This window comes from Melopsittacus undulatus, chromosome Z (genome assembly GCF_012275295.1).
Source record: "Melopsittacus undulatus isolate bMelUnd1 chromosome Z, bMelUnd1.mat.Z, whole genome shotgun sequence".
Lineage (NCBI taxonomy): Eukaryota > Metazoa > Chordata > Aves > Psittaciformes > Psittaculidae > Melopsittacus > Melopsittacus undulatus.
In genome coordinates this window covers 17,956,175-17,979,343 of record NC_047557.1, presented here as the reverse complement: position 1 = coordinate 17,979,343, position 23,169 = coordinate 17,956,175, and the positions used below count along the sequence as shown (strand labels likewise).

The 23,169-nt window shown below is 41.2% G+C and overlaps 3 protein-coding genes across 5 annotated transcripts in view; 2 read left to right on the top strand and 1 right to left on the bottom strand.

Annotated features, from left to right (window-relative positions):
- The first annotated feature begins 750 nt into the window (after positions 1-750).
- LOC101879772 (molybdopterin synthase sulfur carrier subunit) lies at positions 751-4,207 on the top strand. Its single transcript, XM_031051658.1, has 4 exons — positions 751-843; positions 1,248-1,369; positions 3,837-3,983; positions 4,095-4,207. Exons 1-3 carry the CDS (start codon positions 832-834, stop codon positions 3,961-3,963), a joined length of 261 nt encoding a protein of 86 aa, XP_030907518.1. The 5' UTR covers positions 751-831; the 3' UTR covers positions 3,964-3,983; positions 4,095-4,207.
- Positions 4,095-22,131, top strand: MOCS2 (molybdenum cofactor synthesis 2). Of its 2 annotated transcripts, none has more exons than XM_031051655.2 (5): positions 4,095-4,233; positions 5,103-5,238; positions 6,105-6,258; positions 7,673-7,796; positions 20,900-22,131. In XM_031051655.2, the coding sequence occupies exons 2-5, from the start codon at positions 5,118-5,120 to the stop codon at positions 20,981-20,983; spliced, it is 483 nt and encodes a 160-aa protein (XP_030907515.2). In that variant the 5' UTR covers positions 4,095-4,233; positions 5,103-5,117; the 3' UTR covers positions 20,984-22,131. The 2 variants fall into 2 exon arrangements, with proteins under 2 accessions (XP_030907515.2, XP_030907516.1); XM_031051656.1 differs by lacking the exon at positions 20,900-22,131 and adding an exon at positions 8,982-9,207.
- Positions 14,520-23,169, bottom strand: part of ITGA2 (integrin subunit alpha 2) — a 71,331-nt gene continuing 62,681 nt past the window's right edge. For both annotated transcript variants that reach the window (XM_031051654.2, XM_034073289.1), the window contains 3 exons: positions 21,917-22,006; positions 18,324-18,440; positions 14,520-17,569 (listed from right to left, as the gene is read on the bottom strand). In XM_031051654.2, coding sequence (XP_030907514.1) covers positions 17,480-17,569; positions 18,324-18,440; positions 21,917-22,006 — 297 coding nt within the window. In that variant the 3' untranslated portion in view covers positions 14,520-17,479. The remainder of the gene's footprint in view (positions 17,570-18,323; positions 18,441-21,916; positions 22,007-23,169) is intronic.

The following is a 23,169-nucleotide window of genomic DNA, read 5'->3' as shown; positions in this document are numbered from 1 at the left end:
CACCTGTCTGAATCACAGTTACCAATGACAAACTCCATGTCACTGATAAAAACCACAGAGTTTCCCCAGCTGACCTGGCAGGAGCAGCTTTTTTTTTTACTGTTGTAAGGTTACAAGTGTTACCACGCAATCACAGAAATAACCCTGGCCACCCACAAAAATGCAGTTTTTGGGTATCACTGCTGTGGGCCTGGCCGCAGCATCTGCCACACATCCCATGGTGTGTTCTCCTCCTGCCCGGTGCACAACGGCAGGAGGTTGGCCATCGTTCCTCCACCGCACCTTTCCCTGCAGGGAGCTCCTGATGGTCTATAGTTTGGCCACGGAGAGACAGGCACCACAACAGCCTCCACAGAGCCTAACCCAGAATCCTGTATCAGCATTTTGAAGGGTCTTCAGCTTTTACATGTCATGTATACCTACTAAGTGCGTGTACAGTGGATGTGTAATGTGCAGGGCAGTGGACAAGTCTGAAACCACTTGCAGTCCCTATGAACTCTGCAGACTGAGCCCATGTGATAACCCGTCTTTAAGCAAAAACTAGAGGCTGCGTTTGGGCGATAAACACACAGCCTCTCACCTTCTGTTCTCCCACCATCTCCGACCGCCGTCTCACACCTCCATTACCGTCGGTGCAAGGGAAGGGGCTCGACCTCGGGCTGCACAACACCGCGGAGCCCGTGCATCCCCGGCCCTACCCTACCAGCCCGAGGAGGCGCCGCGCTCCCAGTCTAGGCCGCAAGGGGCGGTCCGGGCACGACGCCTTTCGGCCGGGCGCAGGCGCCACCGTGAGCCCGCGGCGGAGGGCTACTCGCCCGGGGACGGGGCTCCATGCGCTGCCAGGTACGTGCAGTCGGCCGGTGCCTCTGGCGAGCGGGCCGCGGCTGCAGGCGAGGCGGGTGTCACGGGAGGAGGACAGCAGGGGCCGTCCTCAGCGCCGCTCTTCAGCGAGCAGAGGCTCCCGGGGGGCGAGGCCTGGCTGGCGGGAGCAGTACATGGATCCGCGCTGACAGACACCCCGCCTCTGCCCCTCTCCCTGCTCTCCTGGCAGCAGAGGGAACGCCACAGAGCTTTATCAGCATTAAAAGAAAAACAACCCAAACCGACGAAACCAAACCGAAGGAAAGCTTTTCCTCACTCCTGTTTGGTTTCGGTTGTTTGTTTTGGCATTATCGTAGAAGTTAACGTGCAGCAGCGTTGTTTTCCTTAGGTAGGCCCCGCTCCTGACGCCGTTTGTTCCCAGGCAGGTCTCGGTGCTGTATTTCGCCCGGAGTGCGGAGCTGGCAGGGCTGCGGCGTGAGACGCTCTCGGTGCCGCGGCAGATCACCGCGATCCAGCTCTGGGAGGAGATCGTCAAGGTGCACCCCAGGTACTCGGCAGAGCTGCTGCCAAGGCACACAAAGTTCAGTGGCACCGGGGCTTCTTTGGTAAACACAGGTTCAGCATTTGGCGTTGAGCTGGAATACATATCACTACTTCGGTTCCATAAACCCAGCATTACCTTGTTCTCGTAACCTGCAGCAAGTTTTTTGGCTAGTTGGAAGTGCTGTAGCTTTATAAACAGAGAAAGGCCAGGTCCCATAAATGTACACCAAAGTTAAGCCTGAGGGGTACCTTGAGACATGTGACCTGTTGTCTAGGAAGGCCACAGTGTGGTAAACATGCTGCATGTGAGAACGGAGCTGTGTTATTAACCTGTGGAGACGGTGAGATGGCTCAAGGAGGAGTCAAACATAACCAGGGCAATAAATAAGAAATTAATAATAACAAGCAGGTGTTTTTGATCACTTACATTTAATGGTACTGTTAGCCATTGGTCTGACCTTACGGCATGCTCTAGAAGGCAGGTCAGGGAAGGAGCTGAAGCTCCGGCCACAGGTTTCCAGCCACTCAGCCACTTACACAGTAAATAGGCTTGGCTACTTTCTGTCTCCTCTGCTTTGAAAAAAACCCACAAACACCCACTGCTGATGGCATTCCATAGGGAATCTGGTCCTGAGAGTGTGCAGGTGTGCACTGTAAGGACCTATGTAGCACTGCTGCTCTCTGGAGGTGTCAGCAGAAATTCCCCCTCAAGGCTGAGAGAAGGTGCTCAATCCTGTCAAGAATGAGTCTGATAGACAAAGGGACAAAGGTGAAACGCTGTTCTGGAAGGTGGAGTAGAAAAAAAAAGCAATAAAGGTATGGTATAACAGAGGTTGAGGTCCTCAGGATTTAGTGCTTAATGCTTTGGAATTTCCAAAACTTTGTACTTAGGTGCCAGAGTCTTCCTTTAGGCACCACCATTTTTTGTTTGGTCTGCTCTCAAAGGCAATGAATAAAATTAACCATTTATAAATGCCATCTGTTTTCAAGTGTCATACTCTAACCAAATGTTGGACCAGGGACCTTTTTCTTATAAAGAACTGAGTCTTAAGTGTGTTTTTGAGGAGGAGGCAGTAGGGGAATGTATGTATTTTACTTTGCCTCCCGTGTATTTTACTTCATGTCAGAAGCCGCAGCAGCACCGTTTGTCAGTTTGCCATAGTTTGTCAACTTTGTCCTTTTGTGAATGATGGCTTGGGGCAGTACATTTTGCATGTGCATATACTTCACAGTGGCCTTGGAAAATGCTTCTGCTTCTAGCTTTTCTGGAAAACCTCAACTTAACTGTAGGGCATTGACCACAGACTTCTATTCACATTGCTAATGGATATTCAGACGGCAGCTTGAGCATACTTGACAATACTCCTCTGTTCCACCCATTTTCCCCAGTGAATTAACTCACAAATGACATTAATTAGAGCTCATCCTTCTAATGGGCACTTCAGTTTCATAGCTGTGCTCAGTTCCTTAGTGGTTTGCTTTACTTCCATACAGTCCTACCCTTCGCCCTTCCCTCTGAGACAGTGCTACTGTGTTTTGCGCAGCCTGTGCTTTGCCTGCTTTTGTCTATCTGGCTGGTAGGAAATAAGATAATTTTTGCTTGTACCCTTTTGGCATGCCTGCTTGTTTCTAGGTGATACAGCTCTCTGCTGTCAGTGCCAGATTTTGGAGTCTCAGACAGTAGCAGTTACCACACCTGCACCTTCTAAAGAAAAATGTTTGCATTCTTTTTCTGATGTCTTACTGGTGTTGCCCTCATATTCACCATTTGATTGCACTTAATCATGAAAGTGAGTCCCTGTCTCATGGTATCCAGAGCTGTGGACTCACAGCAAGGTCTCACAGGTGTGAAATCCAAAATTATGTAGAAGATCTGCCAGAAAACACACCATATCTGCCTTCTTAGTTCTGTAGCCACTCCTTATTAATAGTAAATTTCAGACCTGTAAGTACAAAAGACCTAAAGCCTCATAAACTGTGAGGTTATACAAGAGCAACTGTCTGACTAGTGAATCTTCATGAGATCTCACAAACAGCATCCCATAATGCCTCTTGCCATGTAAGAAAATTGCTGTAGTCCAGCCACGCTGAATCAAGGGAACATTTCCTTCTAATCCCAGATTGGATGATTGCTACCTATTGAGTTACCTGCTTTGTTAGAAGCTGCTGAAGTGCTAGTGGGTTTGGTATGCATTGGTTTATTCTGATGCAGGCCTATGACAGATGCAATTCTTGACTTCTGAAAGTTACACTGAGTTGGTTTCTGCACAGCCACCACAAGAGAACCTGAGTAGGAGGTGGGTGTTTGTTGTATTTTTGAAAGTGTATTGCAAGCAGGGTTGCATAAGTCTCAATGCTGTTTACCTCAGCTGTGCTGTATAGTGCAGCACTCTACTGTTTAATGAAATCTCATGTGTAAATGCAAACACTCTATTTAGAAATCTATTTGTGCTCCTGCCAATTCCCTTCAGGCTTGCTGTCATCCGGGATCAAGTAGTTTTTGCTGTTCGGCAGGAGTACGTGCTTCTTGGTGATCAGTTCCTGGTCCTGCAGCCTGGAGACGAGGTTGCCATCATCCCACCAATTAGTGGAGGATGAATCTACCCAAGTTCTGTTAGGTAAGTATCACTTCTTGCTTAGTTTCCTATGGAGTGTCATCCTGTGCTAAAATATTTCATGGATTCTGTGTAATGTTCCAGTAATTTATTTATTTTTTATTTTTTGCTTAGGTCCGGACCTGTAATTGCAATTCTCTCCCTCCATATTGATACTCTTTCTGCTGCAGAAAACATTGACCAGAAACTACAAGCTAGTGCACCAGTAAATAATTAACGCATAAACGGTAAATGAAAGAAAATTGCCAGAGAGGTCAGTCATTGTTTTGAATTTGGGTTTTAGGTCTTGTTATTCTTTCGCAGTGGTTTCTGTCTGCCAGTGGATATGCAGCTTGCCAAGCAAGATAATAATGAAAAACCTCATGCCACTTTTTTTAACAGAAGAGATGATACAGAAAAAGAAGGGACTGCTGCATTTTTTATTTATTTTCTTTATTTTTTTAGAATTTGCTGTCAAAGGAACAGGTGTCCTTAGAATAGCTTAATTTCTTTGCATGAGTTAAAGTGGCAGTCCATGTATTTTTGAAGTCCCTTCTAATCCTAACAATCTGTGATTTACTGCAGCTTGTTCCTTTTCTGCTGCTCAAAATACTTTTTGCCCTTCTCATTCTTACATGAACTGATGAGTGATTTCTGCTCAGAGAAATTAGAAGTGTCTCCTGTGTCACTGGAACAGACTGATAATATGAGGCCATAAATGTCCAGGAGAGGATTATAAGTTGAATTTGTGTTTATCAGAAATCTCTATTTTAAGTTTTGTTTGATTTCTGGATAAGATATGGGGGAGGGACTGATAGTTTGCCACAGATTTACTAGCACAGTGGTCCATGCTGGTTGATTGTACTGTTAAACTGAGGCCTCAGATTAGGTCTAGTTTTGTTCTACTGGAACAGGCTTTCTTACCAGGATAGAAACCTGTTTGCCTTAAAAACCAGGTCATTGCTTGATATTTGCAGCTGAGGCAAGGCTGCTGAGAAGTGAATTTGCCATGGAGACTGCTCTCTTGAGGCAAGGAAGTAGATGGTGCATGTTTTCTGTATAACTTAAGGCATCAGCACTGAATATAAAGCAGTTGGCCAGTGCTAGTATTGCCAAAACCAACAACAGTTTGTCTGGTTTCAGCTTTTCTAGTGAGCTATGGATGAAAGCGAAGATGGGCCAAAAGATTTTATCAAGCTCAAGTCTGAAAAGCTCTCTGTAGATGAAGTGTCAGAGCTGGTCATCTCACCATGCTGTGGGGCAGTGTCTCTGTTCATTGGTGAGTTTAATATTTCTGAGCTGGATCTTTGGATGTGTAAACAGTCTAATTGTGCACACCCCAAACTCATGCTTCTCAAATAAATAAAGTTCTGGACCAAACCCAGGATGTTCGCGTTCTGAATTATTTAGAACAAGACCATAGCAGTTCTTGAACAGTTGCACTGAAACAAAGTGGTGAGAAGCTTCCTTGCTGTTTCGGCTGTCCTAAGGTTGAACAGAACAACAGCTCTGAACTACAGGATTGTCTGGGAGCTGTTTTCCCCCTTGGCCATAACTTGTTCAAGGTGTGAAGTGGGATGTTGTGGCTAAGCAAATCGCAGGTCCACACCTGTATGAAAGCTCCTGCAACTCAGGTCTTGGTTGAATGTGAAGTACAGTTTTACCCATGGGAGGGTGAAGGTTAAGCTTTGGTGATAGCTCTGTCCTGTTGCTTAATGTACATGGAGCTCGTCTAGAAACCCTTTTGTGTTTAAATCGTACTGCTACTGATCTTCTGACTACTGAGCACTGAAATGTTACATGGGCAAATGCAGTAATAACACCTTAGCTGTTACCACAGGAGATGTCCCAGCCTTGGGCATTACAGACTGCAGACTTGCATAATGTATAAACTAAATTCTTTCTTGTCTATTAAAGATTTCTCTTGTTCAAAGAACCCGTTTACACAGCCATGATTAGGGGAGGTTTTTTGTACTTGCACAGTGCTGACCTTGACTCTAACAGAAGATCCAGGGTTTTATTTGGTATTTATATGTAATATATTCTTATGTAATAAACAAATATATTATTATGTAATAAATGTGTAATGTAATGTATTATAAACATATATATTTATTAGTGCTTTTGGTTGGTAAATCATTTTAGGTACTACAAGAAATAATTTTGAAGGGAAAAAAGTGATTCACTTAGAATATGAAGCATATATGTCAATGGCAGAGACTGAAATAAAGAAAATCTGCAGAGGTGTTAGACAGAAATGGCCATCAGTCAAACATATTGCAGTGCACCACAGACTTGGGTATGTATGGCCAGACCCTATCCTTTTGCATGTGGAATATTAATCCTTGTCTGGTGCATGGCTGTGCTTACATAGTTGCAGGATGTGCAGGAGTCTTCTATAAACTGATGTAGAAAAGCTGGCTGTAGAATGAAGCTTGCACTGTGGAGCTAAGTTTCAGAAATTGTCTTTCAAAGATGTGTATATAGGTAGCATTTGCTGGAGTCCATATTTAGCCAGCAGGATCCTTGATGCTGGTGTGATAGTTTGCAAGTGGGGAGAAGGGACTGAGATTTCATTCTAGGAAAGGGGAGGCTGTTGGTTTATTTGTTTATTTTTTAAAGATGTGAAGTTGGCAGCACTTTATTTTTCCTCTTTTCCATTGAGGTACCACAGAATGTTCTTATTGTCACATTTAAGTTAAATTATACCATAGGGAAAGCTTGACTGTGGGAAGAGGAGAAGCATGGTAATTGCCAGCCATGTTTGCTGGAGAACCTCCTGTTGTTTCTTGAGTCCTGGATAAGCATATTCTCTTGGGTTCAAAACATGTAATGCTAGTGTCTGACATAGTCTTGAACCTTCACTGTTCATCAGACTTCTCACTGAAACTAGCAGGGTATGCAGAGTATGTTGTAAGCACTTGTTTTCTTTTCTCTCAGCAGAAACTTACAGAGGTGATAATAAAGGGTAATATTAGCTCTGAGGGGTAGTTTCCTTATATTTCCTCTATAAGCAACAGAGGGAGTGATTCTCTTGAGGGCTGAAAGCATTTAAACTTAAATTTTCATATGACCTCTTTGCCAAAGGAGTATTACTATAAAGGGATGGTTGATAGGCAACTCTTGGGGATATTACTCTTGTGAGGCACAAAACAAAACTTTGTGCTACTTCTGTAAATAACACACCAAACAGGAAAAGCTTCGTAATTTTAAACTCAAATTTGTCAAAAAATTTTCATTGCAAAATCTGCATAGTTTGAAGCACTTAACTTCTTCTTTCACAAATTCTTGTGCAAACTGAGATGATTTCTTAGGTTTTCAGATAAGAACTGGCTGTTCCTAACTTGTTATGTTTCATTATTGAGCCAGTATCCAGTGAGTTTCCTATGTCCTGTTGCAAGTTAGTGATTTTCCCCTTTTAACTCCATAAGTTTTATTATAAAAAAAAAAAGCAAAGAATGGGAGAAAAAAAGCCTATGTCTGGTGGGTTTATTTATTCTGAATTGTGGAATTCTCACATCTGGTACTGATTTTGGTTGTGGTTTTCTTTCTTTTAAAAAGTGTATAATCTTGAACATGGCTTGACACTTGCTCAGTATGAATGAGTCAGGAGAGTGTGTGGCCAGAATACTGACGTGACATGGCCACAACTTTTGGGTGCTCTTGATGTTAAGCATTAACTAAAGCTGCTGTTGTTCCTCTTCTCTCCCTAGTGTGGTTCCAATAACTGAAGCAAGTGTAATTATTGCAGTCTCCTCTCCACATAGAGCAGAATCCCTTGAAGCTGTAATGTACTGCATCAATACCTTAAAAGCATCCGTCCCAATATGGAAAAAGGTATGTTTGGGAAAAGACTTATTTTAGGTCTGTGCAAGAGTCTTGGACAGTTGGGCTGAAGGCTGCTGCTGCTCTTAAGGGAATCTGCTGAAGCATTGCAGGCAGCAGTTGCTCCTGATGGATGCTAAATGTCTAGCACTAGTGGATTTCCTCTAATGCAGCCAGGTGCACCTGTGGCAGGTAGGGCATGTAGAAGGCCCTCCCTTGCTTGTACCATCGAGCTCATCTTCCTTTAACGCCATCCTGGGATCAAAGAGAAGGAGCCCTAAGCTTTTCTGAGTGGCAGAACGCAATTCGGCACAGGCTTACGGAAGAGCTTTGAGTCAGATTTGCTTTAGACAGCATTGTAGTTTGGAAGTAAAAGTGGCTTTTTTGTATTTCTGTTTTCTCCTCGCCCCTGTCACTTAGAGAAAGCACAAAGCATTAAGCAACAGCACATAATAAAGGGATGAGCAGAGGTCCCAAAGCTGGTATGGGCACACAACAATGTGTGAAGAGACCAGCCTGGGTCTAGAAGAGCCTTATTGTATAACCACAGTATTGCACGCAAATAGTGAGTCTTACCTCTGCCTTCTCTCCCAGGCAGAATTTGCCATGTGGTGTGGTGTTCTCCTCATTACACCATTTTTCTGACACTTCTTTCAGGAGACTGGGTGTTCTGTGGTCCCAGAAAGAATAAGCAGGGGCTCAGAGCCCTGCTGAATTTGCTGGGTAGGACTGGACTGCTGCTGGGTAGTCCTGAAGGTTAAACACTCACTGTATTTTGTGTATTGTAATTTTTGTTTTTTTAATACTGACATCTTATATAGACTTAAATGATCCCTATAAATGATGGTACAGTAACATAGCAACATGCAAAAAGGGCAGTTTCAGATATGAGTGCTGTAGACTCTACAGCTTTTATATAATTTCTTCTAGATCTCTTTCTCAAATTGACTTCAGATTTGCCCTGAAGGATGGGCCCTTCTAAATTTAATAGGGCTCAGCCTGAGGGTCATGATCTGCTCACATGTAAGTCAGTATGTTCTAAGGGTGCTGCCCTCTTTTCTGTTTGCTATCAAAGTGCTGTATAGTCCTGTTGTGATCAGTAAATAATAGCAGGATGGCTGTTGAGTTGTTTGGCCTGGCTTGTGGCTGTATGTAGCAGACTCCACAATATTTCCCATTCTTTGTTTGTATTTGCAGGAGATTTATGAGGACGAATATTCTTGGAAAGAGAACAAGGAATGCTTTTGGGCAAATTCAGGAAAATAGCTTGACTCTTAAAAATAAAGTGTTACTGTTTCTAATGAGCATAATGGTTTAGCTTTGAGTTGTTTTTACAAAGAATCTATATATTTTTAAATGGGTGTACTAGGCATTTCAATCAGTAATTTGATTAGAACGAAGTGAAATAAATGGGTAATAATTAGGTGTTCTTAACTCTCCTTTGAAATAATCTCTGTGCATTTCTGACATGGAGTAATTTTTTAATAGAATTTACCTAAAATTCTTGTTTGTGAATTGTTTCATCTTCTGTGATACATACTACTTGAATGAATTTACATTGGTAGTCTTTGTTCACTGACTGTACGGGAGGTCAAAACAGGACAATTGTGGGTTGGTTTTTTTTTTTTTCTTAAATTCACTAGTAGTTTAATTTTATATGACTGTAGAGTCATTTTGCAAGCTCTATGCTGTTTTGACATTCTTGTAACCTGAAAGCTACTTGAAGTAGATGAAACATTTTGGTACAGAAGAGCAAATACAAACTACTCTCTAGAGTTACTAACTTTTTAGTAGTGGTTGCATTCCAGTAGCTCTGTCTAACAGCAGCGTTTTTACTGTGCAGCTGATGCTATAAGTCCCTTGCATTAAAAAAATATGGTTAGACCTTGATTCAAAGTTAGATCAAATATTCTACCAGCAGCAAACTTGCATTAGCAATAACGTGCAAACCTACTTAATGATGTCTAGACATGATTAATTTTGAAGGAGCTTTTTTGGCTGTGTAATTGTATGGTGCTGCAGAAATAAAAATCCCCCAGCTATTACGATAAATAGACAACTGTAAGTTTAATTAGTTGTAGTAGCTCAACTTTAGACATGTTAGGATTCCAAGTCATCAAGTGGATTAGTTTTTCAAAGGAAAGGAAGTCTACTGAACTTCTTGCAGTTTATATATGCATTTATATTCACATTTAGGATGTTAGCACAGTTTTCCTCTTGTTACTGTTTTGAAACCTAGTTAAAAGATAAAGAAGCTGACATAATATGCCTGTGTGTCCACATACAGATGGCTGCTCATCTGAGTAAGAGAATTTTATTTACATTATTCACAGAATGACAGAATGGTTGTAGTTGGAAGGGACCTCTGGAGGCCATCTAGTCCAGCCTCCCTGCTCAAGCAGGGTCACCTAGAGACATTACTCAGGATTGTACAATATTTTAATGTGCCATGATAGTGTTTCAGTGCTGAGAGTTCAAAGTCCCATTGTGTATGTAATTTTTACTGATGTTGAGAGACAGTTTTATCTAGTCATGATTATCAGTGTAGGCAATATAGATAGAAAGCAAGGGAAATGAGGTAAAGAAAAGTAAAATTATCTGCTCAAGTTTATATATGGTTACATCACGCAACACTTAAATCTCAGCTGTGTAACCCATTTCATTTTGTCTGCAGTAAAAATCTACAAATAGCTGCTAGCTATACAAAATAAAATGAGAAAAATAGGCAATGATTTTTCTTCTCCCCAGTGATTTCAGTCTTAATATTTATCGATGGTTACTGTATCTGAATTAAATAAGTAAAACCCAATGAAACATACAACTTCAGGCAGAAGCATGGTTAAAAGTTCTTCTTAACTTATTGATGCACTTTCCTCAGTGAAGTGGAAGAGTCTTTCCTCTTCAAGACAGCAGCTGCTCCTTGCGTGCTTACACATGTGCAGCCTCCAGACAGTGTGGGCCCTATTATCTAAGCATAGCTGAGCAAATTCAAAGTTGAATTTTCCTTTGCTTTGGAGGCTGGAGAGAAGCCCTCTGCTATGTGAATGACATTTGTACAGAATCCTGAATACATATCAGTTCTTGTATGTCCTAGTTTCAGGATATGACTATCAAGTAATTCTTTCTGGGTTTAGAAAAGAAAGAACACAAACTTTTCCATTTTTGGTATTCATTTTCCCATGCTTGTGTTTGTTACCATGCAACTAATTAGCATACAAACTTCTCAAAAATAAATGGCTAGCTTGACTTGTAGTGGACAGTTTATGAATGAAGTAAAACCTATGCAGTGCTTGCATACTGGTGCTGTGCTCTTATACAGAAAAGCAGTGGTATTAAAACAGTTAAATTGTACTCAGGCCCCTGTGACCAAGGGCAGTTCTTGAGTTGTACTAGTGTCTCTCTACTGCTGCAGCCTCCTGGAGTATTTCTCCAGGGTGACCTTAAGTGCACCTTCTCCATCAGCAATGCAGCTGGGAAGGAGGGTGCAGAAAAGAAGGGAAAGAATAATTGTGTACTTCCCCGCAGTGCCCAGCAACAATGAATGGAAGACATGTTGTACTGAGTCACAGCTGAGTGTTACAATGTGTGTACACTGCCATGGTCAAAACAATGAAATGTCATTTTGTGTCCCTAGCTGTGCATGAGGCAAGTACTGCTTTGTTCTGGAACAATGATGTATCAGTCTTGTGTAACTTTGGGTTCTTCAGCTGGCATCTAAAAGCAAAATGGAAATACCCTTAGGAGGGATGATGTGCATAATCAGAGGTAAAATGTATCTCACTGAAATTTGAAGTCCATGCCTGGAGCTCAGTGTTCTGGCTCCCTCTGTAGGGCTACCCTCTCTGCTAGGGTGTTATTGTAAGACAGCAAATTACTCTTAAGATAGCTGCCTAAGGCTGTGTCTGGAGTGACCCAGAAGTGCTTCCAAATTTCCAGGCCAGGGGATGAATCCCAGCTGTGTCTGACTGCGTGTCAGGGAAAGATGCAGCTGCACATGTCCTGGTTTCCATACATGCAGGACTAGGCTGCGGATGAGTGCTACCTTTGTGTTCTGGTGAGGTCCACAAGTGGGATGATGGGCAGCTGCAAATCCATATATAATGAATGCAGTCCTGGCTTTCTGGGATGAGCGCTGTTTCTCTGCCTTGGCTATGGGGGGGAGGGGTAACCCCAACTCCTGGGGCTCTCCCAGGTGTGTCACAGTGTGCTGCAGAGGTAGTGGTTGCTCCAGGTGCAGACACATGTTCCCGAGACCAGATGCTGAAGACCAGTGGATCATCCTGTGATTCCTGTAGAGATCTCCCAGATGAGGGGTATTTGTGTAAAGGAAGAGCATGTCTTCAGAATGAGAATTTTTCCTTATGAAGAGATGTCTTGGTCTTTGCTGGCAAAATATGAATGCACTGATCCATCCCTTTGTCTGGCAGAATGTCAATATACCAGCATCGCTTAATTTTAAGAATTGCCTTTCCTGATTTTGATCTTTTATTCTGCTCTGTTCTCAAGAGAAGCTCAGCCTGATGCGTACTATGAAAACAGTTACTGATGGATTGTCAGGAAATAAACGGGGAGGGGAACGGGATTGTGTTATGAGGAGCCTACCCAGGAGATGGCAGCCGAGAGACGGCTGTGCTGGAGGAGCCGCTCCCAGCCTGCCCAGGTGCTGGCTCAGCTGGGAAATAAAGGCGTTGGCTTCGGCTGTCAGTCATCGAAGTGCCACTGTTGCACTCAGGAATGAAGCCCTTATATTGCTCAGGTTCAAATGAGATTTTCGTCTCTTCCCTCACCTCGGTTTTCCCACAGCCGTTCAAGGAATCTGTACTTTTATGAACTAATGCATTCATTTGCTCCATCAAAAACATTAAAGGAAAAAACTGCTAGAACTAATTATTAACAAAGTGAAACTGTCTGTGAAAGCAGAAAGTGCAACCCCTTGCCTCTTAAAAACCTCTGGAAACTCACTGGAGCTCTTCCACCAAGTGTCCTGTGGAGGTACTTAAGGAGGAAGAGTTAAGAATAGGTTGATGACAATAAATCAGAAGTTTCTTTGAGTACCTAAGGCCTGCCTTTAAAAACAAACTAGTCAAACCAACCATACAATTTCATCTCACCAAGTGGTATGAAAGTTTGCATCCTAATGGAGGTCTGTTTTAAGATTTGTATTCTGACTCCTTTAAGAGACAAATACATTTTAAAGACTTGGCACAGCAAAGCCTGTGATTGCATATAAATAATTGATCATAAGTGAGGGCAGAAATGTTGACTTACAGGATAGAATTTGGCTATTCTGAGGCTGTTAAAACTGTGTACATTTTATTACCTCTAAAGGCAATAAACAGTTGTGGCAATTAGCTACAGATTTTGAGATTTATTTTCATACTTCATTTTCTTTAGTCTTTGATTTTAGAGTTTTTATTATACCTCAGTTTTGGATATAAAGGGTACTACATTGTCGTGGTTTAACTCCAGCCAGCAATGAAGCCACACACAGCTGCTCACTCAGTCCCCCCTGGTGGAAGGGGGAAGAGAACTGGTCTAATAAAAGCAAGAAGCCCTGGGCTGAGATAAAGACAGTTTAATGGATAAAGCAAAAGCCACACACACAAAGCAAACCAGTGTGTTCATTCACTGCTTCCCATGGTCGGACAGATGTTCAGCTATCTCCAGAAAGCAGGGCTCTGTCATGCATAACAGTTATTTGGGAAGACAAATACCATCACTCCAAATGTCTCAGCTTCCTTCCTCTTCCCTTAGTTTTATATACTGAGTGTTATGTCATATGGTGTGGGATATCCCTTGAGTCAGTAGGGGTCAGCTGTCCTAGCTGTGTCCCCTCCCAACAACTTGTGCACCCCCAGCCTGCTCACTGGTGGGTTGGTGTGAGGAGCAGAAAAGGCCTCGACTCTGTAAGTACTGCTCAGCACTAATTAAAACATCCCTGTGTTACCAACACTGTTTCCAGGACAAATCCAAAACAGCCCCACACCAGCTACTGTGAAGAAGATTAGCTCTACCCCAGACAAAACCAGCACATACAATCTGAATTTCAGTTCTTTGGAACAGTGAGAGCTGGTGAAAGATGGAGTTTTGTGCCTTAAGATTAGGGTAGTCTGGTTCTGTATTATAGAAGTGTTGATAGCCTCAGTGTTTATGTACCACAGTTAAAAGCATGGAGGAGCTGTGGGGGAAGAAAAAAGAAAGCTCTATGAAAATGGCTAGTTTTCAGGTCATAGTTACTGCCATGATTCTTTTACTATTGTCTTCTTCCTTTCCCACCATGCTCCTGTTGAAATGTTGCATTCCTCTTTTCCATCGTATCATGGGAAGTAGCTAGAGCTGGTGTCAGGATGTGCTACTGCTGCCCAATTCTGTACATAGTATAAAGTGCAGGGCATAAGAATGGCAAAATAGAGTGTCATTTTAGATGCCAGTGATGATCACCCTATGTATATAGGAAACCTGACCATGGTACGGTTTTAACACCAACTATTCAAGCAGACCTATTAAAATATAGACAGTTTGCACTACTGTGAACTGACTTAGACTACAGTATAGCTGACCAGTAGTGATATGACTATAACAATCAGTTATAGTCATGAAGTGCAGCTTCTTCGTGTATCTAGCAGTCATCCCCTTAGGGTTTTCATTATGTGCTACTGGAACAAAGACATATTTGGCCTCATTTTATGTAGTGCTTCTCTTTAGGCTGCTGTTTGAAAAACAAATGAGTCTGTGTTAAGCAGTATTCTTGTTTTTATTGTAGTAACACTGTTGGGCCTTCAGGTGGGCACCGTAGTGATACAGTCCCTGCTCCCATAGAGCTTACATGCTAGCTTTCAGAAGTCAGTTGACTACAAACTCTCTTGTACATCCCAAATCCGTACATGTGCTCATATGGAACTAAGTCTGATTTGGACTTGATTAGTACTTCAAGAAGTCAGCAACTAGATTTCAAGACCAGAATCAGATCCAACTTGAGTTTGCTGAAGGTATTCCTGACTTTTCTTGCTGCAAGCACAAATGGAAGGACATGCCAAAGCTCAGCATTTTAGAATACTTTTTTCACCTGTAAAATGCTGATTTAGAAAAGTAGACCTAAAAAAAAAAACAACCCAACAACCAACCCCTTGCACATAATACAAAATATACATAATATTTCCAGCGTTATTTGTGGCTGTGCCAAGTTAAAAGTGCAATAAACTCACCCATTACATAAACTGAACTAGCCATTTAAGTATTAATTGTAAAAAGAAAAATAAACTAGTAATTTGAAGTGGTTAGGATACAAAAACCTTACCTATTTCTATGCCTTCCCTTTATTTTGGGAAAAAGTACTGTGTTCAGGCTGGGGGAAAGTCATGTCTGGGACAAAGCAAAACCCAGTGAAGACTGGTGAATTGCATCATTGCTACCTAAAAAACTGTAAAATCCCCAAAAAAGCTGGATGTCAGATATTAACCTGTACCTCCCACTGAAGGTGGAAGAAATAAATCTGGCTGGATTTCCCTCAATTTCCCTTGCAGACAGCACCAGAAATGAAGGGTGCTGCCATCTGCTGCATTGTGAAATTCCCCCTCTGGGCCTGCAGTGCATGACCCTGGTTATGAAGGAGCTTCCCACACATACGGGTGTAGGGTGTTTTCTTCCACACAAGTTTATACAAGAACTGAGGCAGACAATTTTTTATCTTTTCTTTCAGAGCATCTGCCCTCAGGGTTTATAATTATAAAGTCAGGAGCTTATGTTTTTAGCTGTGCGAAATTGCTATTTTTTTTTTTTTACATTTAAAATAATTGTTTTGGGCATAAACTCAGCTGATGGCAACAATCTCACTTGATAGTCAAGATCAGAATCTGGATTGTTTTCCAAAATGTTAAAAAAAAAAACAAACCAAACAACAAAATACCCCAAAACATAACATTTCATAGCTACAACACAAATCCTAAGCTCATATAAAAGTAAAATGATCACAATCCAGCTGTCACTGCAAATGAAGCTATTTTTTGCCAAAGAGATGGTTGGCTCCCGACTGGTTACTGATCAAAAGAAACTGAGTAAAACTTTGAAACAATTTCAAGACTAGTTTTTGAAGAGTCCCTCAGAAAATAATCTGAAAGGTGCCTAAGCATAATTACAATCTAGCTTTGGGGGAAAGAAAACATGACTTTGGATTCTGATTCAGGCACATTTAAATGTTTTACCCTTCAAGTAATTTAGAAACAATCTCACTTGCATGGCAGTGTACATAAAGGCAAAACACACATCTCTCCCAGTCAATTATAAGCATAACTGCCAGCCATGAGAGACAGGCAGCCAACATGCCAATTCCCCTGACTGTTACCAGTCTTACAGCATGAGCCTTTTTAAGACTGAGCTTTCATTTAAACCAGGCAGCATTAATGTCACCTGATAAACTTGAGGTGTGTAACCAACACAGTCACCCAAGTATTGTGTTCAGAGCTCCTTCCAGAGCACTACAGTACTTTAATGTACAAAACATAAGTTAACTTAATCATGGCATGAACATGAGGGACCAAATAAAATGTGACAGATAAGAAGAGTATACTCAACTTTGGTCTCCTGGAGGGCACTGAGATGCTAAAGAAACAAGTGCAGTAAACAATTTACAGAGCTTAGGTCTTCAATATCCCCTGTCCTAATGCACACACTTCCTCAGTGATCATCCCCTTTAATTCACTCCATGCTTTAAGTCAAGTCCTGCAGAATCTTTCATTACAGAATTGAAATACAAGATCTTGACTCTCTTCCCTATTTATGTATACCTAACCAAACTCACATCAGAGGGGCTGTGAGCTTAGAGCCCAGTGTAACAGTAGTGGTAGTGCTTCTCAAGCTTAAGTCTGAAAACCAATCACAACATTCAGAAAACATGCTGTGATTATGAAATTCGTATTTTTTTTTCTCAGAGAGAAAGTATGCAGAAGGCAGCTATACATACTATTTGGCAGTATTTCCCCAAAACAATATACTTCAGTAATTTAGTTGTGACCTTAGTGCAAGGAATATGATGAACTTTTGGAAGAGTTTGCCCATCGAGTTGTCCTGTAGCACCCAGACAGGCATCTTCATATGCAGCTCCCATTTTATAGATTAGTTAAAACAAAGGGTTGCTGGTGCAAATTATTTCTCTAAGACAATAAGGATGGAGCTAGTCAATGAAAAAAATGACTTTTCTTCTCCCAGTCTGGAAGCAGTATTCACCACACATTCATCACCAACTTAATAGAAAATGTCCTTTACACATATGGTACTTGTCAACTGAATTACGAACTGATGCCATTCCACAATAATCTGAAATAAATTGCTCTGTTTCACTCTGCAGTGGATCAGGAGAAGGATTGCTGGCACAATATGTTACTGTAAACTCCGGACCTGCCAGTTTTAAAGGCTAAGTTTGTTTAAAAGGCAAAAATTTCCAAGAAAAGGCACTATAAATCATTCTGGGGGAACAAAGAGGAAAAAACAAACAAACAAACAAAAAAACCCCAACAAACTGTCCTGCAGTTACTCTTATAATAGAGTAGAATTTGTAAAATATTTTCATCTATAAAAAGACACTTTTCATTAAAAATGTTTAAATGTTATTAAGCTTTAAGGCACTCCAGCAGAAGAACCAACTGGATCACAATTAATGTTGGTGGCTCAGATCTCTTTATCCATGTTACTCATCTTCTTCAGTCTTTGTCCTTTGTTAGTTCTGTAATTTCATCAACATCTTCTATATCCTGTGTCATTTTCTCATACTGTCTCTTGAAGAAGCCAAGCTGTGAGAAGTATTAAAATAACACCACATCACAGTAAGTAATTGATAGTTACTTTACGCAGCTACGCTAAACAGTGTGGTGGTAGAAATGCATATGTGTACATGCACACACATACAGTGTTTGATTTGTAGACAATTACTAACTAAAATAAAAGGAGCTCGCCTTAAACTCCTGCCTGGTGAAACTAAATGTCAAAACAGCAGTGCTGATTAGCCAGTTGACTCCCTGCCAAGATGCCAGCATCTCTTTGGAGCACCAAGGAGCCCTTCAAATGCCAATGCTCTGGCACATAGAACTTCTTTCTCCTCCTAATCTTGGTATACTTTGTAAATGACCTTTTGTCCTCACCCTTCTTTGTTCTCTTATTTCTCTGCTCAGTGTATATCTTCTCCTTCCTTGCTTCTGTTCCCCAGCCTTGCCCACTGGGAATATCATGGGAGTTCAGACCCCAGCTGGGGACTTATGGAAGGAGGCAGGCAGTGTCAAAAAAGAATGCCACAGCCCCTGTTTTGAACTATTGAAAAATCATTTATCACCTTCACATTGCCAATTTCTATGGGGACCCATTTCAGAATTTTGGTGTTTAAAGCCCTTCTAAATGCTCCCATCAAGAGTGTGATGCCAATGCAGTATTATTCATACCACCAAACTGGATTTGCAGTTTTGTTTCAGCACCAGAGGTTTCCAAACAAAATACCCCAAATGTGTTTGTCCCTCTCTGCTTTTCTTTTTAATAATATAAGCACCTACTTACTTTCCACAAAACAGCAACCAATGCTAACAGCAGAAGGAGTCCAGCCAATATACTGCCAATAATAACACCAACTGGTATCTCAGCTTTCTCATCTGGCTTCATTATTGTAACTGGGATCTGAAAACAGAGGGATTGTGCATTATGGGTTAATGTTAACTGCATATGAAGTAGGATTTGTAAACCAAATACTTCACTAATCAAGAATAGCTGGACTGCACACATTCCAGGATCAACAACTGGAACACAACAGGCAGTTACAGCCCTTTTGCTGGTGTCTGCAGGTACCTGGTTGCACCACCATGGCAGATGGCAGTGCCAGTTAAGGATTAGGGACCCTCATCACTCTTAGCCATAAACAACAGGCAAAGAAGCAATGTCTTCCTACAGGCTTTCTGCCTCTCCAGTAATGGGAGTTCTTTCAGAGATGTTTCTATACTGCCCAGACACACCATCACTAGATAAGCCAGATATGCTTACATGCAGGCAGGGAATAGACTGGTGTAAAACCCCTTTTGCTCAAAACAGACTTCTGCTGCATCAGATGGAGAAGAACTACTTCCAGTGGAGCATTGTCAGAGCCTATTATCTGTGGTGGGCAGCTGTAGAAGGCAACACTAATCATGAAGGCCAGACACCAACATACACTCACTGCAACTACTGAAATTTCTCACCTCCTGCTAGGCAAGTGTCTCCTTTGCCTGCTGTTCCTACCTTCTGGGTAGCCACTAACAACTTGTTAGGTCTTTTCATGATAATCTATGTTCTCCTGAGACAACTGCATGAATTTTCTGTTAAGATGTATGGGTCAAACAACTCAAGAGTGTTTCTAGCACACATATGCTTCCTGAACAAGCAATACAAGAGAGCTCCCAAGACAGCATATGGTGTCTGGAAGTTAGCTTTCAGGTGATAGCCCATCTAGTTGTATTGGGTACGACCAACTAGATAGTTACATATAACATAGTTGCTCGGGGACACATTGCTGTAATATTTATGAACTGTCAAATCTTTGGATTTAATCTTGGAATGACATGCATTTAGCATGAAGGTTTTTTCCTTCCTGAAACATGATAAAAGAAGTCACTCTGGTTTGCTTTCTCAGGGTTGCTTGCTCAGTACATTTGTCTGGTGTAATTTAATCTTAAGCTTTCTGGGAAACTTGCACTGGACTGACATCTCAGTGATTTAAGTCATTTCTGCTGGAAAGCTCCAGTGTTGTGCTAGGTGTGGCTATGTGTATTCATTTCACTGAGGCAGGATGGCTGTGTGTATTTTCTAACCAAGTGGCCATAATGATGATTATAGCAGGTTAACATTCTGTCCTCCAGCTGGCAGCCCTTTCCAACTTGGAAAAAATCTGAAAGCTTTTACGCAAAGATACCTGAACAGTTTCCCCACATAGCATAACAAGGCAATATTAATTCATTTGGCTTCACAGCAACCCAACTCATCCAAACTAGACAGCCAATATCATATGTATGTGCAGTTTGCCTAGTAATGCTTTCTCCGTTAGATTAATAATGAAGTGGCACTATTGGAGAGGTAAGCCAATGCCCAAGAACAAGTATCCTCCGTGAAATTAAACTGTGGTCAGTAAGGCGTCAAGGGTGCAATTTACCTTATCTACTGTTTTTTATATATAGATATATATATGTACATAGTATGGATCCTTAGCTTCCAATGGAGAAGGATATGTTTTTTAGGGCCTAATTCACCCTATTACTCTTTTCAAAATTGTCTTTAGGATAAAGTGGAACTGCATCTCAGAAATAACTATTCTTTCTACAGATTAGGGTTTATGGAAGGGCTAACTCTGATGTGGATGACTAATGAAGATTCTAACTTCAATAAATCCTACCACCCTGGTCTGAAATAACAGTGTAAGGAGGGAAATAAACTCAGATGCTTCTGCACTGTCCTATTCCCAAGAAAGTGTGAAGGGCAAAGTTTGGGTGTCACTGTTGTCACAAGAATTATATGCAGTTCTGGGTACTGACTCCATTACTGCAGTGTCAAAGCGAACTCTCTGCCCTAGGAAGAGCATAACTCCACCAGCTGGCACATTTTCCAAGACTTCTCAATGGAAAGAAGCATTTGAGTAAGAATGAGGCTGTAAAACTCACCAGTAGCCACTATGTTTCTTAAGAGCCCTGTGGATAACTTTCAGGAGCTGTTCAGCTCAGAGCTCTAAAAGTCCCAGCTGCAGATGTTTCAATGGCTGGCTGAGGAATTGCCTTTTATTTGTCAAGTGAATTAATCAACGGTCATTTGAATAATTAAATTCTGGTTTTCCTGAAATCACTAACAGAGTTGCTGGTAATGTAAATTTGGCAGCATCAAGTGTGTAAAAATACCTAGTAATACACAGTTTATGACCCAAACATCCTGTGCAATTAATTGGAATATTAATTGTGTATTGTGCATTGTGTATTAATGAGTTTCATCCTTTGGCAGAAACAATACCATGCCACAAATCTGAGACACTCAGGACACTTCAAATGCAGGCATATAATTTTTCTGCAAAACACCATGGCATTATTTCAAGAGCTACACACATATTCTTTTTTCTTTTTCAGGCATTGGATGTTTCCCTGAATACAAATAGGTCTGTTGAGAGGTTCTTCACAAGAAATTGTGTGATCCATGAGGAAACAATGTAAAAAAATAGTACTGAACCATTTCTTATTTCTGCATTAAGCTAGATCAATCAATAACTGCCTGTGTACATATTTAACTGATTTTTCCATTGCCTATGAATTGCTCCACATTCTCACAGATTTGAGTCACTAACTTGCATTTTGGTCTTCAGTGGCCTTGGTTATCTGTATGGATAAAGCAGGCTGGTAAATCCTGTAAAAATAAATCTAAACTCCATATTGCAAATGGAATAGTGTTCCTCTAGAACACTCCTTCTAGATAGGCCAAGAGAACAATGTATCTTTATATTTCAACAGCACCATAGCACTAATGTATTCTTCACGTACTGTTTATGTTTGCATATGGTAGATGGAAACCTTGGAAGAAGAATTCTACACTAATAAAGCAGTTATTTGGAGACATTTTTGAGATTAGCTCTGTCCATATGACAGCCATTCCAAATGCAAAAAAATACTCCCCATTCTTTTACAGATGAGGTTAAGGATATTTGCTGGAGACCTGTGCCAAACATCTGTCTACAAATATCAAACTAAACACACTTACAGAAGTAAGACTACAAATCAGATTTATGAAAATGTTTCCCAGAACTCACTTATGTACAACAATTAATTCTGTTTCAGAAAGAAGTCCAAATTTTGATCTTTCCATGAATAGGAAGCTAAGAGAATTTCAGAAGTTTCTGAATTTTGCTGATACGAGCTATCTGAAATCTAAAAATTCTAAATCTGGTTTATATAGTAGTTGGCTATATATAAAATATTTTAGTAACTTAAGGGAGCTTGTTTATAGCCAAAAGGATACATTACTTCAATGTAATCAAATGTCGTCAGAGTCTGTAATTTGCCATGTACTCCTAAAGGACACTGTAAATTAAATATCACTTTAAACCAGTAAAATATAAAGAACTTGAAAAAATATATTTATCTATCACTTACGGTTACAGTATTCTCTCCAATTACAAATAAGTCAGGGTTATGTGTATTGACTGTTGCCTCTGCAGAGAGCTGTAATGTCTGGAAAGTTAACTGAAAGAGAAAATTATAAAAAATGTAAAGCTGTATTACAGGGTAAATCAATTAGAATGCAGACATCCTAAAATAATTCTCTAGCTTTAAGTGAAGACTTCAGAATAAAAAAAAAATAAAATAAATCCCAGTATTAAGAAAACTAAAATGGTCTTTTTATTGGTCTCAAGCTACCATGTCAATGAAAGTAATAGTGTGTCGGTAATCCAGGTTTAATTTTGCTGTTCTTACTTGCAATGAAACTAGGGAATTGCTTTTCTTCTTTATCATACAGTTCATGCAAAACAGGAGGACTTGATTCTATATCCATTTTTTTAGTTATTTCAAAGCTGTCACTGCTGATAGCTCAGAAGAGATAGGGGGTGAAGTAACAGGGAAAAAGGGAAAAAGAGCTCAACAGCAAAAGACAGATGGGGATATACCTCTGGCCTTTGAAATGGAAACTGAATAATCTTTCCCTTCCTCCTCTCCCCCCACTCCCCCATCCAATGCTTCTGGTTTTCCCCTTTTATTTTTTCCTGTCATTATCTGTTCCTCTCCACTGCCCAAATTCTGACATCACTCCCTCAGCTTAAACAAAGATGATGACAAAAATCTTAAACCATCTTATTCCCATTTGAAAAGGGACCTTGTGCCAGATGCCACTGCCCTCTGTGCATGTGTCAAGAGGAGAGAAGCACAGCTGTGCACACTGCCAGCTCAGTCATGCTCTTCTCCCCATGCAGGAGGCGTGGAGAGCCCCATTTCCTAGACCACCAACAGGAATAGCCTCAGATTTGTGGGAGTCCAGCAGCATTCACCAGCCATACCAAATGCAGTGCCTGCTCACCTGCTCAGTCATTTTGCCTCCTCAGCCATTTTTTCTGTGGCAGGACTAGGTACACTTGACACAAAGGATGTGCACAACAGTGGGTCTGCAGGAGCCAGTGCACGCTGACTGAATAGATCATCCTGCACTATGGCCATCTGCCCAAGTGGTCTCTTCTGCACTCCTAAATGTTTAGAAATCTGCCCAAACACTATTTAAAGCACCTCATTAATTCCTCAACACTTCTTTCTCTGCTTTGCTTAGCTGGTACCAGCAAGCCTTCTATCCTCTTCTTGGACAGTGACCAACTGACACTAAATAAGAAGGGTGATTACATGCATTTTAGAGTGCTTGC